At 44.5% G+C, this 26778-nt stretch overlaps 1 protein-coding gene across 1 annotated transcript in view; it reads left to right on the top strand.

The window, feature by feature from the left end:
• LOC143768146 (uncharacterized) overlaps positions 1–14232 on the top strand; it is a 350260-nt gene extending 336028 nt beyond the window's left edge. The window contains exon 6 of the mRNA XM_077256834.1: positions 12169–14232. Within this exon, the coding sequence (XP_077112949.1) occupies positions 12169–13460 (1292 nt within the window). The 3' untranslated portion in view covers positions 13461–14232. The remainder of the gene's footprint in view (positions 1–12168) is intronic.
• The last annotated feature ends 12546 nt before the right edge of the window (positions 14233–26778 follow it).

Genomic DNA, 26778 nt, shown 5'->3' with positions numbered 1-26778 from the left:
ACCAGGTATCACAGACACCAGTACACGTCACACTCTGGCCACCAGGGGGAGCAAAGGGTTCTATGATTAGGCCACTCCTCACAATTTGGTAAAACTGGGGGTCGGACAGAAAGTTAGAGAGAAGCTGACTGGGTTGGAACCAGGCAACATCCTGTGGCAGAGGGTGTTGCGGGGAAAGATTCAGGGGGGTCCCTGTCAGTGGTGGGATCCTGACAGAGGCCTAGCGAACAGAACAGAACGTTATGGAGCCGCGCCTGCACGTCATTGCGGCGGTATCTTAAGAAAGGACAAGAAGCGAGGTTTATTGTGGAGAGTGAGAAAAGAGATCACAGCAAAAAGGAGATAACACCAGTAGGAGTCGTGCCGTAAGATCGAGGCAACATCCTACTGAGGCGCGTAGCCGGTGGCCGGAACGCCGAGGAAGTATAGGGCCCCAAGCATTACTTCAAACCAACGGCAGGACAGTGAACTATAGGTTGGCTGTCTCACCTAAATCACCTAAGCAGACATAGGGGGCAACAGTGGGAGAGGGGCGACTCTAGGGTCCCGGAAGAACTCCAGGCCTACCCGTCATACGGGTGTGTCCTAGCCATATCATCTGGGGGACGGAGAAGAACATCAGAACAGATATAAGTTGTGAGAAAGAACATCAGAAACAGACACAACAGTTGTGAGGACTATCCCATGGTGCTCAGCAGGGAAGTACTACAACACACAGGCGCTAGAAGGTAGGCACAGATTTCCACCTGCAAAGGGAACTCTGGAGGTGCCTTCGGACCGGCCGGTCTCAGCCAGCCCTGTTAACAGTACTCTGGATTGAGGATCCTGAAGCCTTCAGTAAAGAGGTAAAGAGACTGCAACCCTGTGTCCTCGTTATTTGTCGCGACCTGCACCATGCACCACCATCCCACCTTTCATTGGACGCCCCTTAGCAGGGTCACGGACCGGGTCTAGCCACCGTGACAACCCCAGGATCGAGACAGAGAGGCCCGGTACCGAGTACCCCGCGGCCCTGCATCTGGGGGCACTCCAACTTGGCGTCACGAACAGGATCTACTTAAGCCTGAAGAATCAGGTCATGTGTGCCTTGGAACTGTGACTGAATTGTGCTTGAACTGTGATTTATTGCAAAGACTGCGGATTGCCGCTTGCCACCAAAAGTTCCCGCCAAAACCACCGCCATTGCAGCGCCACGGGGAGCGCAGAGGAAGAAGAAGGGCGTGCCATGGGAGGAGACTATCAGAACGGCGCCAAAAGTGGTGACCGCCCCCTCCGACTACTGCTACGAGATGACGACCTGCCAAGAAGCAGAGGAGAGCCGCCCCCTGATTTGCAACGGCGGGAACGAGAGGAAGGAGAAGCTACGCCCTCAGAAAATGGAGGGGCAACGTGCTTGTGCCACCGAAGATCCCGGAGCAGGGATGGTGACCAGCGAGTCCCAGAGCGACGGCGAAGTGATCCCGGCCTGTCCTCGCCCACCGGAGACAGACCCGAACCCACCGCAGCTGGAGGATCCGGACCTCGCGGAGCTACAGGCGGTGGAGCCGAGCCAACCTATTCCGAACATGGGGCCAGCCGATGCGAAGCAATGAAAGTCGGAGCTGTGCCAGGAGGCCGCCTTGGAGGAACCGCGGTCCAGGCTACAGCCGACTCCAGCGTCCTCGTCAACGGAACAGATCGACATCGGTGGAATCATATCAGACGCAGGTATGGAAAGCGTCCCTGCTCCCCCGACCGATCCTGCTCCCGTGACTGCTCCCCAGCCCGACAATAACCGAGTTTTCACCGCTGAGCTGGTAGTGCTAACCCCAGGCACCATGGAGAAGCTGGTGCCTCCGTTACCAACCACGATGGGGGAACCGCTAGATGTGAGCTCAGAGGGGGTGACCTTCCAGTGGGACACCCCACGGATCGGGCCGGATGGGGCCAGGCAGGAGGGACTCAGCATTGCTGCGCTCACCTGGGAACAGTATAAGCAATGCTTAATTCGACAATGGCAAAACCAAAAAGAGACAGAACCAAATGACCCACCAAAAGTACAGAGACCAAAGACTGAACACAATAAGAGGAACTCGGTAAGGCAGGGGACTGTACTAGCCTTTCACCCGAAGCGGGGTTGGGGCTCTATCCAAGAACCGGGACTGCCGACTGAAATCTTCTTTACCAGCTACAATGTGAAAACCCCGACCCGCAATCGATATGACAATCAGCTACCATGTAAAGGGGACCAGGTGACCTACACTCGCCTCCGGAGTGCGCAGGGGTTGTGCGCTCGAGACGTCCAACGATGTGAGCCGGTAGTAGCGCACCTGCGGTCCCGACTACGACTAACCCAGATTTGGCAAACGCCACTACTGTCGCCACGGTGTGTATTATCGCCGCTACTGAACTCGCCACTACAGCCGACATTCGAATCCAGACGCCAGGTGATTTGACCACGTCTGGGAGACCAACCAATGATACCGATCCTGCATCCGCCGAGGACAGAAGACCGCAGCCTTACCGGTCAGAGAGTGTCCGCCACCAGCAGATGCCGTGTAACCTCATGTAAGGATAAACGCCAAAACCAGAGTAAGATCCTAATGCTCTGCAACTGTACATAGTTAACTGTTTGTCTTCTGTGTCTTTTGCTGCCAATACCCGATCAGGGTTATTCTTAAAGGGGTCCCTTTGTTTACCCGGGATCCCTATTGTTTTTATTTTTGCTTTTATTTTCCTTTTTGCTCCTTGTTCACCCACGTTATAAAGTCTGCCGAATCATGGACGGTGAATGGTTCACAAACTGCATTGTAAATAGTTTGCACCTTATTAAGGGTGCCCCCTACTGGTTTTACAAGAAAAGGAACTCTTTGCGAATAAACTGTTCCTGGAAACCGTACAAGAGTTCCTGCTGTAAACGGACTTGCAGATAGAAAAAGTCTGCATTACCTCAAAGAGACTTGGTTCCCTCTTAAAGGGAACGTTCACTAGTTGCACTTAAAGTCTAATGTTGCCTTAAAAGAAAGTAGTTGGTAATAATGTTTTACATAGGAGTAATATGTAGTTAGCTAGCTAGTTATAAAGAATGTTTGATAATGTTGCTAGTGATTGAGGACAGGAAGTAAGCCTGTAGGGGTTAGGGAGTGAGTCCTCCTGGGAGCCATAGAGAGATGGCTCAGTCATCCTGTACTAGAAAGGAGGCAGTAGGCCTGGGCAGATAGACAGGCGGTCCTGCATATGAAAAATCAGAGAGTAAAAAGAAAATGTTGCACTTGGAAGAGGAAAATGAGGAAAAAGTTAAATTTTAGAATTTTATAGTAAGCCTTTAGTGGATTCAGCTTATACGTCCTTAAGGGCAAAGTTAAATTATTGTTCAGAATTTGCGCTTAGTAGAATACCCGGTTGGGTAATAGAAGTTATTTATAGTGTGTTATTTAAAAATATTTATGTCATGCAGCTGCAGTGCAGTACAACGCAACCTTCACCTGGGGGAGCTTTATCGGGAAGCGAGACTGCACACTCTGAGCAGCTGAACAGATGCCACCAAGTGGCAAGAGAGTAGTCAGAAAAAGCCGAGTCAGGGCACAAGATAACACATCAGTACAAAAAGGATTAAAACAGAAAGGATAGTCAGGGCGTAGCAAGAGATCAGTAAACCGGGACGAGCAAATACGGTACCAAAGGGACAAATCCAAACAGAGTCAATAGCCAAGCCAGGAGATCAGAATCAGAGAATCAAGCAGAACAGACAAACGCAGGGAAAGGGCAGACAGAGGGGGATAACAGACATAGGACAAGTCAGGGTTCACAGCAGGACAAACCAAGGGTCTCCAGAGTCAGGTTCACAAGCCGAAGACAGAACTATAACTGACACTGCCAGCAAGATTCCTGGGAGCTAAATAGCCAACCTGAACCCAAAACGAGGCAGAGCAAAAGTTAACCCTTGACATGATCCGTTCAAAAAGGGCAGACACTAATAAACCCTGGAACGGATCATGACAGTACCCTCCTCTCAAGGGGGGGCCACCGGACCCCCCAGGTTTCCCAGGATAATGTACATGAAATGCCCGGATCAATCGATCAGCATGGACAGATCGCGCCGGGACCCAAGATCGATCCTCAGGACCATAACCCCTCCAATGGACCAAATACTGAAGTGAACTACGGACCATACGAGAATCCACGATCCGTTCAACTTCATACTCGGTCTGACCATCCACAGAGACAGGAGGCGGAGGGGATGGAGGCCCAGCGGAAGATGGTACAAAGGACTTAAGAAGGGATTTATGGAACACATTGGGGATCCGAAGTGACTGAGGAAGGCGTAAACGAAAGGCAACTGGATTGACCACCTCAATGATCTCGTAAGGACCGATAAACCTAGGACCAAGCTTAGCAGAAGGAATCTTAAGACGAATGTTCTTGGTAGACAACCACACTTTATCTCCTACCAGAAATATAGGTCCTACAGACCGTCGCTTATCAGCAAAAAATTTATGTTTGCCCTGAGCCTTCCCAATGTTCTTTTGGACCTCCCTCCACACCTCCCCCAACCGTTGTACTGCCGTATCAGCCCCTGGACATCCTGAATCCAGCCTAGAAAATTCACCAAAATGGGGGTGAAAACCGTAGTTACAGAAGAATGGAGAGGTGCCCGTGGACTGGTTAATCCGATTATTAAATGCAAATTCAGCCACGGCAGTGAAGAACACCAATCATCCTGCTGAGACGTAGCAAAACACCTCAAAATCTGTTCAAGTGACTGATTGGTCCTCTCCGTCTGCCCATTGGTCTCAGGATGGTAAGCAGAGGAGAAGGTCAAACAAATACCCAATCTTTTACAAAATGCCCTCCAAAATTTGGACACAAATTGTACCCCTCTATCAGAAACCACATTCAAAGGCACACCATGCAGCCGTACTATATGCTCAACAAACAATCTGGATAGTGTCTCAGCATTAGGCAATCCTGCCAGAGGTACAAAATGCGCTTGCTTACTGAATCTGTCAACCACTACCCAGATTAGTTTTGCCATTGGAAGGAGGGAGATCAGTGATAAAATCCATGGACAAATGAGTCCAAGGTCTATCTGGAATTGGCAATGGCACCAATTCCCCGGCCGGCCGGTTATGAGAGCTCTTAGCACGGGCACAGGTATCACAAGCAGACACAAACACAATGATATCAGAGTTCATGGAGGGCCACCAAAACAGCCTAGCAATAGCTTTCCGGGTGGCAGAGATCCCCGGGTGACCACTAAGAGCAGAATCATGGAACTCCCGGAGAATCCTCAATCTGTACTGAACTGGGACAAAAAGCTTATTGTCAGGCAAAGAGGGAGGAGCAAGAGACTGAGCCTCTAGAATCTCCTGCTCCAAATCAGAGGATACCCCCGCAACAACCACCCCGTGCTGAAGAATGGAGGAAGGAGGTTCGGGGGGTGATATCGGATCAAAACTGCGAGATAAGGCATCAGCCTTGACATTCTTGGAACCAGGCGGAAAAGTGATTGAAAAATGAAAACGAGAGAAAAAAAGCGACCACCTAGCCTGTCTAGGAGTTAACCGTTTGGCAGTTTCAATATAAGACAAGTTCTTGCGATCAGTAATCACCGTGATCCGATGAACCGCCCCCTCCCAAAAATGCCTCCATTCTTCAAAAGCCAACTTTATAGCCAATAACTCCCGGTTAACAACATCATAGTTCCTCTCAGCAGAAGAAAACTTCTGGGAGAAAAAGGCACATGGTCTTAAGTTGGTGAAAGTAATGGGTCCCTGAGACAACACCGCCCCTACTCCCACCTCTGATGCGTCCACCTCTACAATGAATGGTTTAGATGGATCGGGCTGAACTAATACAGGAGCAGACATAAAACACTTTTTTCATTTAATAAATGCTTCAACTGCCAAGGATGACCAAACTTTGAGATCAGCCCCCTTGCGAGTGAGATCGGTGAGTAGCTTGACTACCTGAGAAAACCCCTTGATGAATTTCCGGTAATAATTGGCAAAACCCAGAAAACGCTGCAGACCCTGGAGGTCTCTGGGTTGCACCCAATCAACAATGGCCTGTACCTTTCCGGGATCCATCCGAAACCCATTCGCAGAAAGGATGATCCCCAGAAAAGAAAGCTCCTGGACACAAAACAAACATTTCTCTGGTTTAGCGAACAAAGAATTTCCCCGTAACCTGTGAAGAACAGCACGTAAATGACCAATGTGAGATTCCTTGTCAGGAGAGAAAACAAGGATATCATCTGTTATGATCCCAGTGGCTGGGGATCACAGGAAATACCAGCTAAGTTACTAAGCAAAGAACAAGCTCTAGGGAGGTGGTAACTGGACTGACCGCAAATCTGATCCTATCCAAACACACTAAAGGTAGCCGGTGAACGTGCCTAAAATCCTGGATGTCTCGACGCAGCCTGAGAAACTGACTACCCCTAAAGAGAAAGCAAGACCTCACTTGCCTCAAGAGAAATAACCCCAAAGATATAGGAAGCCCCCAACAAATAATAACAGTGAGGTAAGGAGAAAAGACACACGTAGGAATGAAAACAGATTCAGCAAATGAGGCCCGCTAATACTAGATAGCAGAAAACAGATAGAGAACTGTGCGGTCAGCAAAAAACCCTACCAAAATATCCACGCTGAGAATTCAAGACGGTGTGGGGGGGAGAAACTCAGCCCCCTAGAGCTACCAGCAAGCTGGGAAATCACATATTAGCAAGCTGGACAAGAAACATATTGAACACAGATGATCAAAAAATTAACAAAACGGAAACTTAGCTTCTCTTGAAGAGACTGGTAGCAAGGTAGTCAGAAGGAATCAGAATAGCACTGAATACATTGACAGCAGGCATGGACTGAGAGTCCAAGGAGCTTAAATAGAAAACCAGCCCACAGATAACGAGACAGCTGATGCCAGTCACAACCTGCAGAAAGACAGCACTCACACAGTACCACTTGTGACCACAAGAGGGAGCCCAGAAATAGAGTTCACAACAATCATCCAGGTATGCAACCATAAAGCGCCCGATAAAATCAGAAAAAACATCATTTATGAAGTTCTGAAACACCGCGGGCGCGTTCGTGAGACCAAAGGGCATGACCAAATTTTCAAACAGGCCCTCAGAGGTGAGAAATGCCGTTTTCCACTCATCCCCTTCCTGAATGCGGATAAGGTTATATGCTCCCCTACGATCAAGTTTGGAAAACCACTTAGCCCCAGACAATTGGTTATAGAGATCAGGAATGAGTGGGAGAGGGTAGGTATTTCTCACCGTAATTTTATTTAGTTCCCGGAAATCGAGGCATGGACGTAAACCACCATCTTTTTTCTTGACAAAAAAAAAACCCGCGGCCACAGGTGAGACAGAGGGACGGATGTGACCTTTGCGTAGACTATCAGAGATATAGTTTTTCATAGCAGTATGTTCCGGGCCAGAAAGATTGTACAAACGGGCTTTAAGCAATTTAGAACCTGGAATAAGATTGATGGTACAATCATAAGAACGATGGGGTGGTAAGACTTCAGCCTCTTTTGCGGAGAACACATCACCAAAGTCCTTTAGGTACTCCGAAATACCTTCCGGACTAATGGCTGACACAAACACAGCAGAAAGACAACCATTGGAACAATTAGGACCCCATTTAACAATATCACGAGATCCCCAGTCTATAACAGGATTATGCCTCTGCAACCAGGGGAACCCCAACACCAGTCCCGCAGGAAGATTATTCATAACATAACATGAAATTCGTTCCTGGTGCAAGGAACCCACCTTGAGGAACTCCTCAGAGACAAATTTAAGCACATTTTGAGCCAACGGTGTCTTATCAATGGCAACGATATGGATGGGAGTCTCTAGCCTAACTGTCCCTAACTTTAACTTGGACACCAGACTATAGTCAATGAAGTTCATGGAAGATCCACAGTCCACAAATGCTGAAGTGGATGCAAAAACACCTCCATAACACAGTTCCACTTCTAGCAAAACTTTTTGAAATGACGAAAATGGTACCTTAGAGTCTGGATGACCTCCTAGATCATCACCCAGACTCGGCAGCTTGTTACTTGATGGACAAGAGGGGCAGTCTTTCTTCCAATGTCCCGGATCTCCACAATAAAAACATAATTTCCCATCACGTCGCCGTTTCCTCTCCATCTCCTTGAAATTGATGGCACCAACTTCCATAGTCTCCTCAGACTTGATAGGCAAAATAGGAATCTCACGCTGGATAATTCTTCTCTCCCGTAATCTCCGGTCCATACGAATGGCCTGAGTCATGGCCTCCACCAGGGAACTGGGTGGCATATGAAGGGCCAGCGCGTCCTTGAGATAATCAGAAAGTCCTCTCTCAAACAGGCGCCTCAGAGCAGAGTCACCCCAAGACACCTCAACGGACCACCGCCTAAACTCAGAACAATACTGTTCAGCAGTGATTTCATTCTGGGAGAGACTCATGATCATGTCCTCTGCAACCCTGACCCGGTCCGGTTCATCATAAATAAGTCCCAGAGCCTCAAAGAATCTATCCACAGACACACGTTCAGGGGCAGAAGCAGGTAAAGAGAAAGCCCATGATTGAGGTCTCTCCCGCAGTAAGGAAATAATTACCCCCACCCGCTGACTCTCATCTCCAGAAGATCAATGTCTAAGAGAAAAAAAAGCTTGCAGCTTTCCTTAAAAGTATGAAATCTCTTCCTCTCCCCAGAGAAGGTATCTGGGAGTTTGACAGTAGGTTCAGGAGAGTGCAAAGAGACATCCACTGAGTTACCAGGTAGACTAACATCATGAGAGGTGTCTCCCTGCATGGTAATAACAGTCTCAGTCAGTTTTTTCTGTGAGTATGAGATGAGACAAGGGACTGATGTTTCACAGAAATATCCAACACCATCTGTGTCAAACTGGACACTTGATCCGCCAAGTTATGCAGCGGATCCATGACAAAAAAAAAAAGCAAAATCCAGTTAAAATGTCAGGTCAGTTATAATGTCAAGCAGCTGCAGTGCAGTACAACGCAACCTTCACCTGGGGGAGCTTTATCGGGAAGCGAGACTGCACACTCTGAGCCGCTGAACAGATGCCACCAAGCGGCAAGAGAGTAGTCAGAAAAAGCCGAGTCAGGGCACAAGATAACACATCAGTACAAAAAGGATTAAAACAGAAAGGATAGTCAGGACGTAGCAAGAGATCAGTAAACCGGGACGAGCAAATACGGTACCAAAGGGACAAATCCAAACAGAGTCAATAGCCTAGCCAGGAGATCAGAATCAGGGAATCAAGCAGAACAGACAAACGCAGGGAAAGGGCAGAAAGAGGGGGATAACAGACATAGGACAAGTCAGGGTTCACAGCAGGACAAACCAAGGGTCTCCAGAGTCAGGTTCACAAGCCGAAGACAGAACTATAACTGACACTGCCAGCAAGATTCCTGGGAGCTAAATAGCCAACCTGAACCCAAAACGAGGCAGAGCAAAAGTTAACCCTTGACATGATCCGTCCAAAAAGGGCAGACACTAATAAATGATTAAACGAATTCAACGAATAACTATGATTAGGCCACTCCTCACAATCTGGTAAAACTGGGGGTCGGACAGAAAGTTAGAGAGAAGCTGACTGGGTTGGAACCAGGCAACATCCTGTGGCAGAGGGTGTTGCGGGGAAAGATTCAGGGGGGTCCCTGTCAGGGGTGGGATCCTGACAGAGGCCTAGCGAACAGAACAGAGCGTTACGGAGCCGCGCCTGCACGTCATTGCGGCGGTATCTTAAGAAAGGACAAGAAGCGAGGTTTGTTGTGGAGAGTGAGAAAAGAGATCACAGCAAAAAGGAGATAACACCAGTAGGAGTCGTGCCGTAAGATCGAGGCAACATCCTACTGAGGCGCGTAGCCGGTGGCCAGAACGCCGAGGAAGTATTGGGCTCCAAGCATTACTTCAAACCAACGGCAGGACAGTTAACTATAGGTTGGCTGTCTCACCTAAATCACCTAAGCAGACATAGGGGGCAACAGTGGGAGAGGGGCGACTCTAGGGTCCCGGAAGAACTCCAGGCCTACCCGTCATACGGGTGCCTCCTAGCCATATCATCTGGAGGACGGAGAAGAACATCAGAACAGATATAAGTTGTGAGAAAGAACATCAGAAACAGACACAACAGTTGTGATGACTATCCCATGGTGCTCAGCAGGGAAGTACTACAACACACAGGCGCTAGAAGGTAGGCACAGATTTCCACCTGCAAAGGGAACTCTGGAGGTGCCTTCGGACCGGCCGGTCTCAGCCAGCCCTGTTAACAGTACTCTGGATTGAGGATCCTGAAGCCTTCAGTAAAGAGGTAAAGAGACTGCAACCCTGTGTCCTCGTTATTCGTCGCGACCTGCACCACGCACCACCATCCCACCTTTCATTGGACGCCCCTTAGCAGGGTCACGGACCGGGTCTAGCCACCGTGACAACCCCAGGATCGAGACAGAGAGGCCCGGTACCGAGTACCCCGCGGCCCTGCATCTGGGGGCGCTCCATATCTCTTAATCAGGAGGGGTGTTGCCCCTTGTCGGTGCAAAGCATGATATCTAAGTTGGCTGTATAAGAGGCTTATGACTGGGATCTAAGGGGTAACATTTTCCCTTATGGAGTGTGACATGTCTGCTTTGGATTTATCCTATGTCATATGGCAAGGCTCGTTAAAGGGTCGATATTGACTTGTGGAATTGCTATTTCCAATGGGTGGCACTAGAATTCAAGTCATCTTTCTCTCTGAAGAGGCAATTTGCTTATTTGATTTGCAATAGGAGAATTGCATGACTTGTAAGCCTCCGTATAGTGACATGCTAAGCATGTCACTCTGCAAAAGGAGACACTTTACCCTTTAGATCTTATTCAGGAAAAACATTTAGTCTCAAATTAATTGTCACATTCTGTTTGATATAATCTTTCTAAGGATATTGTCTCTTATATTTTGAACAAAGGATCTTCGCTGTAATAACGTGTAGTAGATAATTGGGCGATGTTTTTTTTTCCATTATATATTGCACATCTCCATATGAAGTATTGCACAGCTCATCACCAATGTTGGTATATAATGCATAAATCTATCATTGCTAGAGAGAATAGAGTAATCATACTTGGGTAGGAAGACGTCCTGCCGAGAGGGTGGCGCTCACCCCGACGCGCGTTTCAGTATGTACATTCGTCTGACCCCCTGTATCAAAAATATTCTGTTGTTCTGACAAATAGGAAAGATTCTTCATCTTGTATTCGCAAACCATTCACAGATGCAGGATTTCTGAACCTTCTTGGCTTCTGTAGTAATCTTGCATATATATTAGTACCTTAGTGCCAAAGGCGCTCTGTGGAGTATTTTATGAACCTTGTGATATAATTCAGTCATATTATTTTTATACTTTTAAGGTATAGTTTTTGTACAAATATCATTTAACTCTGGATGTATTATATGTGTTATACATATTAAATATTTGCTATTGAAAAATGTATTTTTCAATCGAGGTATATTTGGATAAGTTTATGAATTTCTGCTTTTTTATCCTATTTTATATTTACATGACTTGTGACTAATGTCTATAATTACTTATACATTACAGAATCATTATTACTTTAGCATGTTAGAATAAAATTTTATTTGTGTTCTAGGCGGAGTTACCATTTGGGGATTTGCGCCTTTTTTTGTATGTTGTATATTGTATGTTTTAAGATGACAGCTGACTGTTTTATGACTGTTGTATTATGACCTCAAGGAAAATTGGCATGCCCCAGAAATATATCAATAATATCTCTTGTATATATTAACTCCTCTGGTGCTATTATTCAGATATTGTTTTCAGCCTGATAATTACTAAGTATTGAATTATGTCATACACAAAACTCAGGTAGTTGGATGTCTAAGTAGGGGAAGATATATGAGAAAAAACTCCGGCACACTCTAAATGAAGGATTTCAATAAGTAGGGGAAGAGGCAAGATGCAGGTCAGGAGGAAATCATGCTCAATATTAGTAGTATGAGGTAATCTGTTGCAAACGTTATACTAATTAGATTTAAAATGTATTTTACAAAAAATTTTAAAACTTTTTGTTTACAGAAATGTTATAAAATACATAATTGAAAGTATATTTATTCTATTCTATTAAGTTATTTAAAAATAATGAAATCGATTTTATTTTTGGCAGATGACTGTACCAGAAGTTCACAGAAACATGGGATATTTTCAGATTTTAAAGCTAATAATTACGGTTTCACAGTAGATTCATACGACGAGGATGCAATTATCTCAGATAACACAACAACCATACACAAAAGTCTATCATCTGATTCTTTTCAACAAGTCCTACCTTCATCACAGACTGTTCAGCAAAACAAAAATAGCAGAAGGGATGATGAACATCAAAGAGCTCACAAAAGAAAGAAGCCATATGAATGTTCAAAATGTGGGACATGTTTTCCAAAAAAATCAAATCTGGTATCACATGTGAGCAGTCACACAGGGGAAAAATCGTTTTCATGTTCAGAATGTGGGAAGTACTTTACCCAGAAAAAACATTTTGTCACACAACAGATAACTCACAAAGGGGAGAAGCCATTTTCATGTTCAGAATGCGGGAAATGTTTTAGGCAGCAAACACTTTTAGTTACACATAAAAAAAATCACAGAAAGGAGAAACCATATTCATGTTCAGACTGTGGTAAATATTTTACACTGAAATACTTTCTTGTTGCACATCAGCGATTTCACACAGGGGAGAAGCCATTTGCTTGTTCAGAATGTGGGAAATGTTATGCAGATAGCTCATATCTTATTAGGCTTCAGAGATTTCACACAGGAGAACAGTTATTTTCATGTTCAGTATGTGGGAAATGTTTTAACCTAAAAGTAAATCTTGTTAGGCATCACAGAGTTCACACGGGAGAGGAGCATTTTTCTTGTTCAGAATGTGGAAAATGTTTTAAGCAGAAATCAGGTTTGGTTACACATAAAATAATTCACACAGGGAAGAAGCCATTTTCATGCTCAGAATGTGGGAAATTTTATACCAATAAATCAAATCTTATTAGACATCAGCTATTTCACACAGGAGAGAAATCATTTTCATGTTCAGAATGTGGCAAATGTTTTAACCTAAAAGCTAATCTTGTTAGGCATCATAGAATTCACACAGGAGAGGAGCCATTTTCATGTTCAGAATGTGGAAAATGTTTTAAGCAAAAATCAGGTTTAGTTTCACATAAACGAATTCATACAGGGGATAAACCATATTCATGTTCAGAATGTGGGAATTGTTTTAAGGATAAATCAAATCTTGCTACACATCAGAGAACTCACACAGGGGAGAAACCATTTTCATGTTCAGAATGTGGGAAATGTTTTAAGGATAAATCAAATCTTGGTAGACATCAGAAAGTTCACACAGGGGAGAAACCATTTTCATGTTCAGAATGTGGGAAATGTTTTAAGGATAAATAAAATCTTGGTAGACATCAGAAAGTTCACACAGCGAATCAATTTAAATGTGCAGAAAGTGGAAAATATTTTAATCGCATAATTTTTGCCCCAAATCTGAGAATTCACACAGAGAAAATGCAATCTTCATGTTTAGAATATATGAAATGCTGTTTTAAGGACCCTGATTTTGCTAAACATCAGAGAATTCACATTATTCATTTTCATTTAATTGACCAATTGAATAAAAAAAAAAGGTACAGTGCAGAAAAAGTACAGTTACATCATACAAGAGAAAGGGATAAAAATTTGAGCAGCACGCTGTCTTGGTGCAGCATTGCAGCATCGGAGTCTTGACTTCATATTCCACCAAGGATATCTGTAAGAAGTTTGTATGTTCTCCCCATGTTTCCTCTGGATTCTCCAGTTTCCTTCCACACTTCAAAAACATACTGATAGGGAATTTAGATTGCGAGCCCCAATAGGGACAGTGCTGATGACTTAATGGAATTAATGGCACTATATAAGCGAGGAAAATAAATAAAAGCTTTTAATGATGATAAAAAATATATGCAATTGACAATAAACCTCTATCATCAATAAGCGAATAGAATCCAAATATCACACCTATAAAATGAATGGCCACTGTATTAGATACTCAAATATTTACTTATCAGAGATATTGTACAAGGAGGTAGCCACTTTTAACCCCTTCACCTCGAAGGCTTTTTTCACCTTCCCGACCAGGCCAAACTTTGCAATTCTGGCCAGTAATAACTCTGAAATACTTCAATGTTTCACTGTAATTCTAAGACTAATTTTTCGTGACATATTGCTCTTCGTGTTAATAGTAAATTTTAGTTGATATGATTTGTGTTTATTTATAAAAATATCTAAAATTTAAATTTTTTTCAAATTTTATGCCCTTAAATCAGATAGTTAAACCACCCAAAATAGTTAATAAATAAATTTTCCACACGTCTTCTTTATATTATTTTTGAAACATATTTTTTTGCTAGGGAGTTAGAAGGGTTAAAAGTTTATCAGCAGTTTTTCATTTTTCCAACAAAATGTAAAATAAATTTTAGGGACCACATAATTTATTAACTCTTTAGCCCCATATTGTTAATTTCACAAGAGTAACAGGAGAAAATGGACCATTCAGTTTGTTGTGCAATTTCTCCTGAGTACATCAATACCCCATATGTTGTGGAAAACTCACTTTTGGGCTCATGGCAGGGCTTGGAAGGGAAGGAGCATCATTTGACTTTTGGAGCACAAAATTGCTGTAATAGATGCTATGTTGCATTTGAAGAGTGACATTTTGGATTGCAGACTTTGATGGATTGGTCTGATGGAGTAATTTCGCGTTTGGAGAACCTTTGATGTGCCTAAACATTGGAAACCCCCCACAAGTTACCCCATTTTAGAAGCTATACTCAATAAGTGTATATGAAAGCAGGAGGACAAGGAGCCTATAGTAAAGATATATACAGTGGGGCAAAAAAGTATTTAGTCAGTCAGCAATAGTGCAAGTTCCACCACTTAAAAAGATGAGAGGCGTCTGTAATTTACATCATAGGTAGACTTCAACTATGGGAGACAAACTGAGACAAAAAAATCCAGAAAATCACATTGTCTGTTTTTTTATCATTTTATTTGCATATTATGGTGGAAAATAAGTATTTGGTCAGAAACAAACAATCAAGATTTCTGGCTCTCACAGACCTGTAACTTCTTCATTAAGAGTCTCCTCTTTCCTCCACTCACTACCTGTAGTAATGGCACCTGTTTAAACTTGTTATCAGTATAAAAAGACACCTGTGCACACCCTCAAACAGTCTGACTCCAAACTCCACTATGGTGAAGACCAAAGAGCTGTCAAAGGACACCAGAAACAAAATTGTAGCCCTGCACCAGGCTGGGAAGACTGAATCTGCAATAGCCAACCAGCTTGGAGTGAAGAAATCAACAGTGGGAGCAATAATTAGAAAATGGAAGACATTCAAGACCATTGATAATCTCCCTCAATCTGGGGCTCCACGCAAAATCCCACCCCGTGCGGTCAGAATGATCACAAGAACGGTGAGCAAAAATCCCAGAACCACGCGGGAGGACCTAGTGAATGAACTGCAGAGAGCTGGGACCAATGTAACAAGGCCTACCATCAGTAACACACTACGCCACCATGGACTCAGATCCTGCAGTGCCAGACGTGTCCCACTGCTTAAGCCAATACATGTCCGGGCCCGTCTGAAGTTTGCTAGAGAGCATTTGGATGATCCAGAGGAGTTTTGGGAGAATTTCCTATGGTCTGATGAAACCAAACTGGAACTGTTTGGTAGAAACACAACTTGTCGTGTTTGGAGGAAAAAGAATACCGAGTGGCATCCATCAAACACCATACCTACTGTAAAGCATGGTGGTGGAAACATCATGCTTTGGGGCTGTTTCTCTGCAAAGGGGCCAGGACGACTGATCCGGGTACATGAAAGAATGAATGGGGCCATGTATCGTGAGATTTTGAGTGCAAACCTCCTTCCATCAGCAAGGGCATTGAAGATGAAACGTGGCTGGGTCTTTCAACATGACAATGATCCAAAGCACACTGCCAGGGCAACGAAGGAGTGGCTTCGTAAGAAGCATTTCAAGGTCCTGGAGTGGCCTAGCCAGTCTCCAGATCTCAACCCTATAGAAAACCTTTGGAGGGAGTTGAAAGTCCGTGTTGCCAAGCGAAAAGCCAAAAACATCACTGCTCTAGAGGAGATCTGCATGGAGGAATGGGCCAACATACCAACAACAGTGTGTGGCAACCTTGTGAAGACTTACAGGAAACGTTTGACCTCTGTCATTGCCAACAATAGATATATTACAAAGTATTGAGATGAAATTTTGTTTCTGACCAAATACTTATTTTCCACCATAATATGCAAATACAATGATAAAAAAACAGACAATGTGATTTTCTGGATTTTTTTGTCTCAGTTTGTCTCCCATAGTTGAGGTCTACCTATGATGTAAATTACAGACGCCTCTCATCTTTTTAAGTGGTGGAACTTGCACTATTGCTGACTGACTAAATACTTTTTTGCCCCACTGTATATATAAACATAGTCTTTATTAATACAAACCTTAAAAACAGACGTCAGTAATGCACCAAATATAAGTTTCAATCAGTCACAGAAGGGGAACTACCACCCCTTTGCCACCCCAGTACTAATAAATAACTACACAAAAAAGGGAAAAGACCCCATGTGCAGAGTAAGAATGGCAAGCCAAGGTATAAGTAATGTATCAAATAGTCCAGTCACATGTGCTGGATAAGAGTGAAAATAGTGAGTAGTCTATACCACAACAATAAATGTAAAGGGTAGGCTTACCAGAAAGAGGGGAAGCAGAGGAGAGGAGGGGAGCCCCGCCGGTAAACAAGACCACGCCGCTTTCTCAAGGGGATATGGAATAGAGCAATTCAGGACCTTCTATTAACCCCCCTGACCCCGGTCACATGTGTAGTCCCAACCTATGGTAGTGGCACAAGCGGCGCATGCGTACTGCGACGGGCAGGTCCAGCATGGAGGCCGGGCGTCAGACCAAGTGCGCATGCGCCGGGAAAATGTCCCGGGAACAGCGAACAAGGCACAGAGACGCCCGCCCACATGTCGGAGCCGCTCGTACACAGCGCGATGCGCATGGCCACAGGGGAGGGCATGCTGCAGGGACAACGAGGGCCGCAAATAAGATGGCAACATATAGCCCTATATATTATTCGCAACATTATGAATAGTAAAAAGCTGCGCCAAAGCAGCACAGTCCAGCAAAGAGACAAATGGAAGTCCCACCACATAGCACGGACCCCGAACAACAAGCTCCCACCCATATAGGATATCCTTCATGTTGCATTTGAAGAGTGACATTTTGGAACGCAGACTTTGATGGATTGGTCTGATGGAGTAATTTCGCGTTTGGAGAACTTTGATGTGCCTAAACATTGGAAACCCCCCACAAGTTACCCCATTTTAGAAGCTATACTCAATAAGTGTATCTAGAGGTGTGATGAGCATCTTGAACCCACAGGTGCTTTACATAATTTTAAAATATTGGACCATGAAAATTAAAAATTATGTTTTTTTCCCCAAAAATGTTCTTCTAGCTCCAATTTTATCATTTTCATAAGAGTAACAAGAGAAAATGGACCACCCAATTTGTTGCGTAATATCTCCTGACTACACCAATGCCCCATATGTTGGGAAAAATGACTGTTCTGGCACACAGCAGAGTTTCCAAAAGAAAGGAGTGACATTTTGGAAATCAGACTTTGTTTGTATGGTTTGCAGGATGCCTTGTCGCATTTCCAGAGCCCCTGATGTGCCTAAACAGTGGAAACTCCCCATTTTAAATTTTTTTTACATTTTATTATTTATTATAATTTAATTCTCACAAAGAATAATAAGGGGAAGAGGACCCAAACATTTACAAAGTAATATCTTCTGAATTAAGCAATAACACACATGTGGTCATATACTTTTGTTTAGGCATACGGCAGGGCTCAGAAGAGAGAAGAGAGAGCTCCATTTGGGAGCAGAGTTTCCTGGAGTAGTTGGTGGACACCATTTGCAGATGACCTATTCTTCCAAAACAGCAGAAATCTCCAAAAAGTGACTCAATTTTGCAAATTACACTCAGCGAAATCATGCAGGGGTGTAGTGACGGTTTTGACCCCACTGAAATTCTCCAAAAATTAGTACGCTACGGATGTTACAAAGTGAAAATATGCCATTTTAGTGTCCAATGCATAGTGTCTGGCTTGTGCTTCCAGAGATGTTCTCCGTAGATTACTAAAATGGTTGTCCAGGACCTAAAAAATTGATGACTCATCTCAATATGAGACTGTTGAGGGTTTGACACTCTCACGATCAGCTGAAACTAAAGCTAGGTTCACAGTGTGTTGGGTGCATACACTCAAAAGGCATGTGCCCATCAAAGTGCACTGTCAGGATGGATACTGAAGTATTTGTCCACCATAGGGACCCACTGTAAAGAGCTGTATATGGCATGGTATACATCTCTTTGCAGTGTCCCACTGCATAAGAAAGTGCAATCTGCTGTGCATTCCTATATAGTTACATAAGTGCATGCTGGCCAGACGGAGGCTGAAAGAACCCACTTTCAGCGTGCGTCTGGTGAATGGTCAGCCATAGTGTCATTACGGTATATGTCTGGAAAAGTTTCCAGTTGTATACTGTAGATTAGTGTGCACCTAGGCTAAGCGATGTATGGGCTATATACAGCAACCCGTACATTGATTGGTTGCCGCTGCCTGAATATTGTAGTAGTACATTCACTTTAATGGGAGATAAAGCTCAGTACTTGTCTATTAATCAATATGCAGGGCTGCAGTGTTCCACCCATACATTACTTAAATCATGCCTCTGTCAGAGCAGTTTTCAGCTGATAGGTGGGTGTGCTCCAGGTGTGGCGTATCCAGGGGGGGGGCAGCCGGGGCATGTGCCCCGGGCGCAGCCGACGGGGGCGCCAGCAGGCCGCCTGATGATGCGGCGGTCCAAGGAGGCTCCTCGTCGAGTCATACCCAGGGGGGAGCAGGGGCTGTCTAATTATACTCACCTTCTCCTGGTGCGGTCCCTGCAGGTCCCTGGTTCCCTGGCACCCCTGCTTCTCCCTGTACTGAGCGGTCACATGGTACCGCTCATTACAGTAATGAATATGCGGCTCCACCTCCCATAGGGGTGGAGCCACATGTTCATTACTGTAATGAGCGGTAACGGTGACTGCTCAGTACAGGAAGCTGCAGCGCCGGGAAGCAGGGACTGCACCGCACCAGGAGCAGGTGAGTATAACGGGGAGGGGTAGCGCAGCGCTGCGCGATATTCACCTGCTCCTCGTTCCAGCCGCCGCTCCATCTACAGCGTCTTCTGCAGTGACGCTGAGGTCAGAGGGCGTGGTGACGTAGTTAGTGCGCGCCCTCTGCCTGAAAGTCAGTGCAGAAGACGCTGAAGAAGATGGCGCGGCGGCTGGAACGAGGAGCAGGTGAATATTGAAAGTGCCGGGAGCCTGAGCGATGGAGAGGTGAGTATGTGAATTTTTTTTTATCGCAGCAACAGCAAATGGGGCAAGTGTCTGAATGGGGCATCTTATGGGGCCATAACGTTTGTGCAGCACTATATGGGGCAAGTGTCTGTATGGGGCCATAATCAACATTTGTGCAGCACTATATGGAGCATGTGTCTGTATAGAGCATCTTATGGGGCCATAACGTTTGTGCAGCACTATAATGGGGCAAGTGTCTGTATAGGGCATCTTATGGGGCCATAACGTTTGTGCAGCACTATATGGGGCAAGTGTCTGTATGGGGCCATAATCAATGTTTGTGCAGCACTATATGGGGCAAGTGTCTGTATGGAGCATCTTATGGGGCCATAATTAACGTTTGTGCAGCACTATATGGGGCAAGTGTCTATATGGAGCATCTTATGGGGCCATAATCAACGTTTCTGCAGCACTATATTGGGCAAATGTGTATATGGAGCATCTTATGGGGCCATTATTAACCTTTATGCAGCATTATATGGGGCTCCTGATTCAATATGGATATTCAAAAACACTTAACCTACTGATGTCTCAATTAATTTTACTTTTATTGGTATCTATTTTAACATTATGGGGATTAAGGAATGTACCTTGGCTTGGTCATACAGATTCAATAGCGTTAAGGTTCAAATGGGGGAGTTTGGGAGGGGGCGCCAAACTGATCCTTTGCCCCGGGTGCAGGAAAGGCTAGATACGTACACCTCTGGGTGTGCTAGTGTTGGACCCCCTCCAGTCTCATATTGAAGAACTATTCATTTGATAGATAATCAGTAATTAGACCCTGAGAAACCCTTTATTTGCATTCTTCCCTCTGCATACATCTTTAGGTTAAATGTGGTTTGGGCATGCTGCGGGGCTCAGAAAAGGGGGAAATTTTGTTTTCTGAGCTTGGATTTTACCGGCTTGTTTTTTTGGGAGTCATGTTACTTCTACAACGCCTATGAACTCCTAGGAACATGTACAGCTTCTATTGAGAGACGACAGACATGAGAAGGGGCTTGTTTTTTTGTGGGATGAGATAAAGCTTTTGTTGGTGCTATTTGGGGGTACATAACATTTTTTATTGGATTTTATTATTCCAATTTTTGAGAAACAGAATGAATAAGTAGTAATTGTCTACATTTTTTACGCTTTTCACAATGTGGTTTACGTGATAAGACAACTTTATACTTCAGGTTAGCATGATTCAGCAACACCTGGGTTGTTTAGTATTTTTGCACACTAAGCAAAAAAAAATTCTGAGAGCTATAACTTTTTTATATTTCTGCTTAACGAGCTATGTGGGGGACTGTATTTTTGTGGGATGAGTTGACTTTTTTATTTTTACTATTGTGGACCTAATAAAAATTTTTGATCACTTTTTTTTCTATTTTTGGGTGGCAGAGTAAACAAAATCCAGAAGTTCATAAATTTTTTTTTTTATGCCATTCACTTTGCCGTAAAAGTCATCAGGCAACTTTATTCTTTGGGTCATTACGATTGCAGTGATACCAGATTTATATAGGTTTTTTATATTTTGGGTCTTTTGCACATTAAAATGCATTTTTTACAAACAGTAATTTGTTTTTCCATCATCATACTCTGATAGCTGTAACGTGAAGCTATAGAAGGGCTTGTTTTTTTGTGGGACAAGATGACGTTTTTGTAGATACTATTTTTCTTTTTATATGTGATTTTTTAAATCACTTTGTATTCTGTTTTGTGTGTTAGCATGACGAAGCAGCTAGATTTTTGTTGTGTATTTTTTTTACAATGTGCACCACAAAAGTTAAATAATATGACAGTTTTAAAGACTTTCGTTCCGGATGCATCAATACCAAATATGTGTGCTTTTTTCCTTAACCCCCTTACGATCTTTGACGACCAGAGTGTGGAAGTGGAAGATGAAGTGGTGGACAATGAAGTCACTGACCCAACCTGGGAAGGTGTCATGCAGAGCAAGGACAGCAGCTCAGAGGGTAAGGGATCCACAGCACCACAACCGGCAGGAAGAGGCAGTGGGGTGGCCAGAGGGAGAAGGCGGGAAACTTCCCCTTGGCAAGTTTCCATTCCAAGGTTTAGGTGTTCCCCAGTCTGGCGCTTTTATAAACAAAGTGCAGAAGATAAACCTGTGCCACACTAAGATAAGCAGGGGCCTGTTCACTACCAGCCTGACCACCTCCAGCATACTCAGGTTCATGACAGCAAAACTCCCAACTAGGCAGATTGAACGCCTCGGTCCACAATCGATGTCTGTGGGCAACACCACTGCCTCCACCACTGTTACGTACTTGCCATTTCCCTGTCCAGGATGCAGGTGTGGATGCCTCCTGCCCTGCACCTTTCATTGCACATTCGCAAGCACAATTAGCAACCAATTCCAATTCCTTGTCCCAGTGCAGTGTTCAGCTGTCCTTAACACAGGCCTTAAAACGCAAACAACACACACAGACCCAAGCACTAAACAGGCACATTTCCAGACTGCCCTGAAAATGTTGAAAATTAGGCTTGTGGACACAGATGCTTTCCTCAACCACATGGCAGCAGCCGTCTCTTGGTATTCGGTCCCCAGCCGCCACTATTTTTCCCAGTGTGCTGTCCCTGCCATACACCAGTTTGTACCCCATAACATCACCTGTGCCCTGAACAATGCAGTTATTGGGAAGTTAACTTAACGACCGACACGTGGATAAGTACTTGTGGACAGGGACACTACATTTCCCTGACGGCACACTGGGTGAACTTTGTGGAGACTGTGACTGAGCTGGACCCCGAGGCGGCACATCTGCTACCAATGCTGAAGATTGTGGACCCTAGTTCCCTCAGCATTTCCCCCACCTCCTACACCAGTTCCTGCACCCCCTCTTTCTCCTCCATCTCCAAATTGTCATCTCGGAGCACATTGTCCATATCAGTCGCAAGCTAGAAGCACTGCAACACTGCCTCGGTGAAGCGGCAACAGGCTCTGCTGAAACTAATTTGTTTAGGTGACTAACAGCACACTGCCGCAGAATTGTGGAAAGGTATAACAGACCAGACATCTGTGGCTCTTGCCACTAAACCTACAACCAGGCATGGTTATGTGTGATAATGGCTGTACCTTGGTGACTACTCTGAAGTTTGGCCAGCTTGGATATGTACCATGCTTGGCCCACGTGCTCAATTTAGTGGTTCAGCGGTATATAAAAACCTACCCAGAGTTACCTGAGCTACTTCTGAGTGTATCCCCATTTCTGTAAGTCAACTACAACTGCTCCCGGTCTGGCAGTGCTGCAGCAGCGCTTGCAAGTGCCAGCTCACCCACTGGTGTGCAATGTGATCACGCACTGGAACTCCACATTGCACACATTGGCAAGTCACTGTGAGCAGCAGAGGCCAGTAGTTGAATACCAGCTACAACATGCCCATCGATATTCCAGTCAGCCTCTGCACATAACAACCAACGAGTGGGTATGGATGACTGACATTTGTGAGGATCTACAAAACTTTGAGGAATCAACTAAGATGGTGAGCGGCAATACGCCATAATCAGTGTAACCATTCAGCTTATGTGTCCACTCAAACGCTCACTGTTGACAATTAAAGAGGAAGCTTTGCATGTGGAGCAGGTGAAGATGGAGGAAGAAAGTACACAGGGTGATACTACCCAGCACAGCCTCATCTGATCTTCATAGTGCGGACTGGGTAATAATGAGAAGGAGGCTGAGGAGGAGGAACAGGAGATGGTTGACTGTGCTACCGAGGGTACTACCCATACCTGCATTGACCTGTCTGAACCAGAAGACACTAGCTGACCATGCCATCGTCCTCTGTGCCGTACAACTATTGGGTGTCAAGCTGGATACATGGCATGAATTGTCCCTCTACGTATTTTACGTATTGAATCTGCTGGTCTTTAGTGCCCACGGGGGCATAATAACTGATAGATGCATCCGCCTGTTAATTGAAAATGCTGACAGGCTTACTCTTATCAAAGCAAACAAGGCTTGGATTGGCCCAGACTTCTCAACCCAACCGGATGACAGCAGCGGAAAATAAAGCTAATTCAAATGTTCCTTATATCTCCTGGTGTATTTCCATACACCCCTTTCTGCCCAAAAAATGGTATATGGTTCATGGTTTCTTGTCCTACTCCTTTTCCTTTGCCCTTGCTCCAAATTTTTAGAAGGTTATCATGTGGCCCTCACTTCAAATATTTATAGGGTCATTTGTGGCTCTCACTCATACTGTTTAGAGGGTCATCAGGTTGACCTCACTCAAAATTTTTAAAGGGTCATCAACTGACCCTCACTCATAATTTATACAGGGTCATCATGGCGCCCTCGCTCCAAATTTTTAGGAGGTAATTTTGTTCTGGATGGGACAATAAACACTGGGGCATAGCAATGATAAACGTCACTTGGAGTAGAACAGCTTGCAAAGAGTCGCTATCATGCACCTCCCCGAAACTTCCATTCACCAATCTTCCACTTCCTAATCATACTCCATTGTTAGTTGTAAGCTCATCTGACATCATCAAAGTGGGCCTGTATGCCCCTGTGAATCGGAGGTGACATCACGTTCAACTTTCCATGTGGACACGAGGTAGATGGCCAGCTTATACTGAAGCGCTTAACGCCGACCTTGTCCACTGAGCACAAATATATCCTACAATGTGCCCCTGAATATACAAGGATTCTAGGATTTTAGATAATGTTGGTTACACATCCAGATCATAAAGTTAAGAATCATTCTGTCCTGAAGATGAGACAGTAGAGAAACATGGAGGGATCTGCAATATCAGAGCATAAGAGGATCAATATATTAAGACTATAAAAACTAGACCTTCCCATTGTTGGTTTGTACAGACTGATACTTATTGTCATACAGAAAATAATAAAAATATGTAAACTTTATTGAAATACACATAAAAAATGCATAAAAACAGTAGTAACCACCAGTGCAGCAGCAACAGTGGGACACACACAGGAACAACCTCAGTATGAAGATGTATACAGCAGTAACATGAAAATAGTATAAGAATAATATCTAGCTCAATACTACATAAATACAAATAAGGTGCAAAAAAATGCATGTGGAGCATATAAGGAATCAAAGTAAGTATTAAGATAAATCATAACATGTAAATGTCTATGCAGATATCCACAGCGCACCTATTGAAGAGAGTGAAATTAGCTGAACAGCCTAACACAAAACATGTAAATACTGCATAGATATAAAATATAAATATAATTACCAAGATGAGGAACCCGGGGACCCACCACACCCGACGCGCGTTTTGCTCTTAAATGCTTCGTCCAGGGGTGGTTGGGTGTTGTGAATTCTGCTCTTGGGCTCCCTCCGGTGGTTGTAAGTAGCACTTTTGTGAGTTCTGCTCTTGGGCTCCCTCCGGTGGTTTTGAGTGGTATGGCTGCTTCTTGGATTTAGCATCAGCAGCTGCTTCCACTGATCGTCTTTCTGGCTCGGCTATTTTAGTCTGGCCTTATCCCTCAATCAATGCCAGTTGTCAATTGTTCCTTCTTGGAGTCACGGCTCTTTTGGATTTCCCTGACACTCTGACCTGTTCAGCAAAGATAAGTCCTTGCTTGTCCTTTTGCAGTCCTCTTGTTGTGGACTTTATTGTTCAGCACATTCTATGTTTTGCTCATTTGTCCAGCTTATCAGTATGGATCTATTCAGCTAAGCTGGAAGCTCTGGGCAGCAGATTTTGCCCTCCACACCTTTAGTCAGGTGTGGAGATTTTTGCATTTCTCTGCGGTGGACTTTTTCTAGTTTTTATTACGGACCGCACAGTGTTCTGTCCTGTACTATCTATCTAGCTAGAAGTGGCCTCCATTGCTAAATCTTGTTTCATTCTATGTATGTAATTTCCTTCTCCACTCACAGTCATTATTTGTGGGGGGCTGTCTATTCTTTGGGGATTTTCTCTGAGGCAAGATAGATTTCCTGTTTCTACCTTTAGGGGTAGCTAGTTCTCCGGCTGTGACGAGGTGTCCAGGGAGTGACAGGAACATCCCACGGCTACTGCTAGTGTTGTGTTAAGATCAGGAACTGCAGTCCGTATAGTTACCACCTGCTCAGAGCTAGTCGCATGTCGTTCCTAAATCACCAGTCCATAACAGTACAACTGGCCAATAATGAGTTGAATGCATCTCAAAAGAAGGAAAAGAAAAAGAGTTCTGAGCCATTTTTTTTTCTTTAGTCTGTTTTGTCTTTTTCCTTCCTCTTAATCTCTGGGTGGTTCAGGATTTGGGCGCGGGCATGGATGTTCAGGGTTTATTTTCTCGTGTGGATCAGCTTGCTGCAAGAGTACAGAGTATCCAAGATTATGTTGTTCAGACTCTGGTTTTAGAGCCTAGAATTCCTACTCCAGACTTGTTTTATGGGGATAGATCCAAGTTTTTGAACTTTAAAAATAACTGCAAATTGTTTTTTGCTCTGAAACCCCGTTCCTCGGGTGATCCCATTCAGCAAGTTAAAATAGTTATTTCTTTGCTGCGTGGTGACCCTCAGGACTGGGCATTCTGCCTTGAGTCAGGGGATCCGTCATTGCTTAATGTAGATGCATTTTTTCAATCGCTCGGATTATTGTATGACGAACCTAACTCTGTGGACCATGCGGAAAAAAACCTTTTTGGCCCTGTGTCAGGGTCAGGAAGCGGCAGAATTATACTGCCAGAAATTTAGAAAATGGTCTGTGCTCACTAAATGGAATGAGGACGCTCTGGCAGCAATTTTCAGAAAGGGTCTTGCTGAAGCCCTTAAAGATGTTATGGTGGGGTTCCCCACGCCTGTTGGTTTGAGCGAATCTATGTCTCTAGCCATTCAGATTGATCGGCGCCTGCGCGAGCGCAAAGTGGTGCACCATATGGCAGCGTCCTCTGAACAGAGTCCTGAGCCTATGCAATGTGATAGGATTTTGACTAGAGCAGAACAGAGGGGATACAGACGTCAGAATGGGCTGTGTTTTTACTGTGGTGATTCTGCTCATGCTATTTCTGTTTGCCCTAAGCGTATTAAGAGGGTAGCTAGATCTGTTACCATCAGTACTGTACAGCCTAAATTTCTCCTGTCTGTGACCCTGATTTGCTCATTGTCATCCTTTTCTGTCATGGCATTTGTGGATTCAGGTGCTGCCCTGAACTTAATGGACTTAGAATTCGCCAGGCGCTGTGGTTTTTCTTTGCAGCCTTTGCAGAGGCCTATTCCTTTGAGGGGTATTGATGCTACACCGTTGGCCAAGAATATACCTCAGTAT

The sequence above is a fragment of the Ranitomeya variabilis genome, chromosome 4 (assembly GCF_051348905.1).
Source record: "Ranitomeya variabilis isolate aRanVar5 chromosome 4, aRanVar5.hap1, whole genome shotgun sequence".
Lineage (NCBI taxonomy): Eukaryota > Metazoa > Chordata > Amphibia > Anura > Dendrobatidae > Ranitomeya > Ranitomeya variabilis.
The sequence above is the reverse complement of the archived record's forward strand: the minus strand, read 5'-3'. Positions and strand labels throughout refer to the sequence as shown.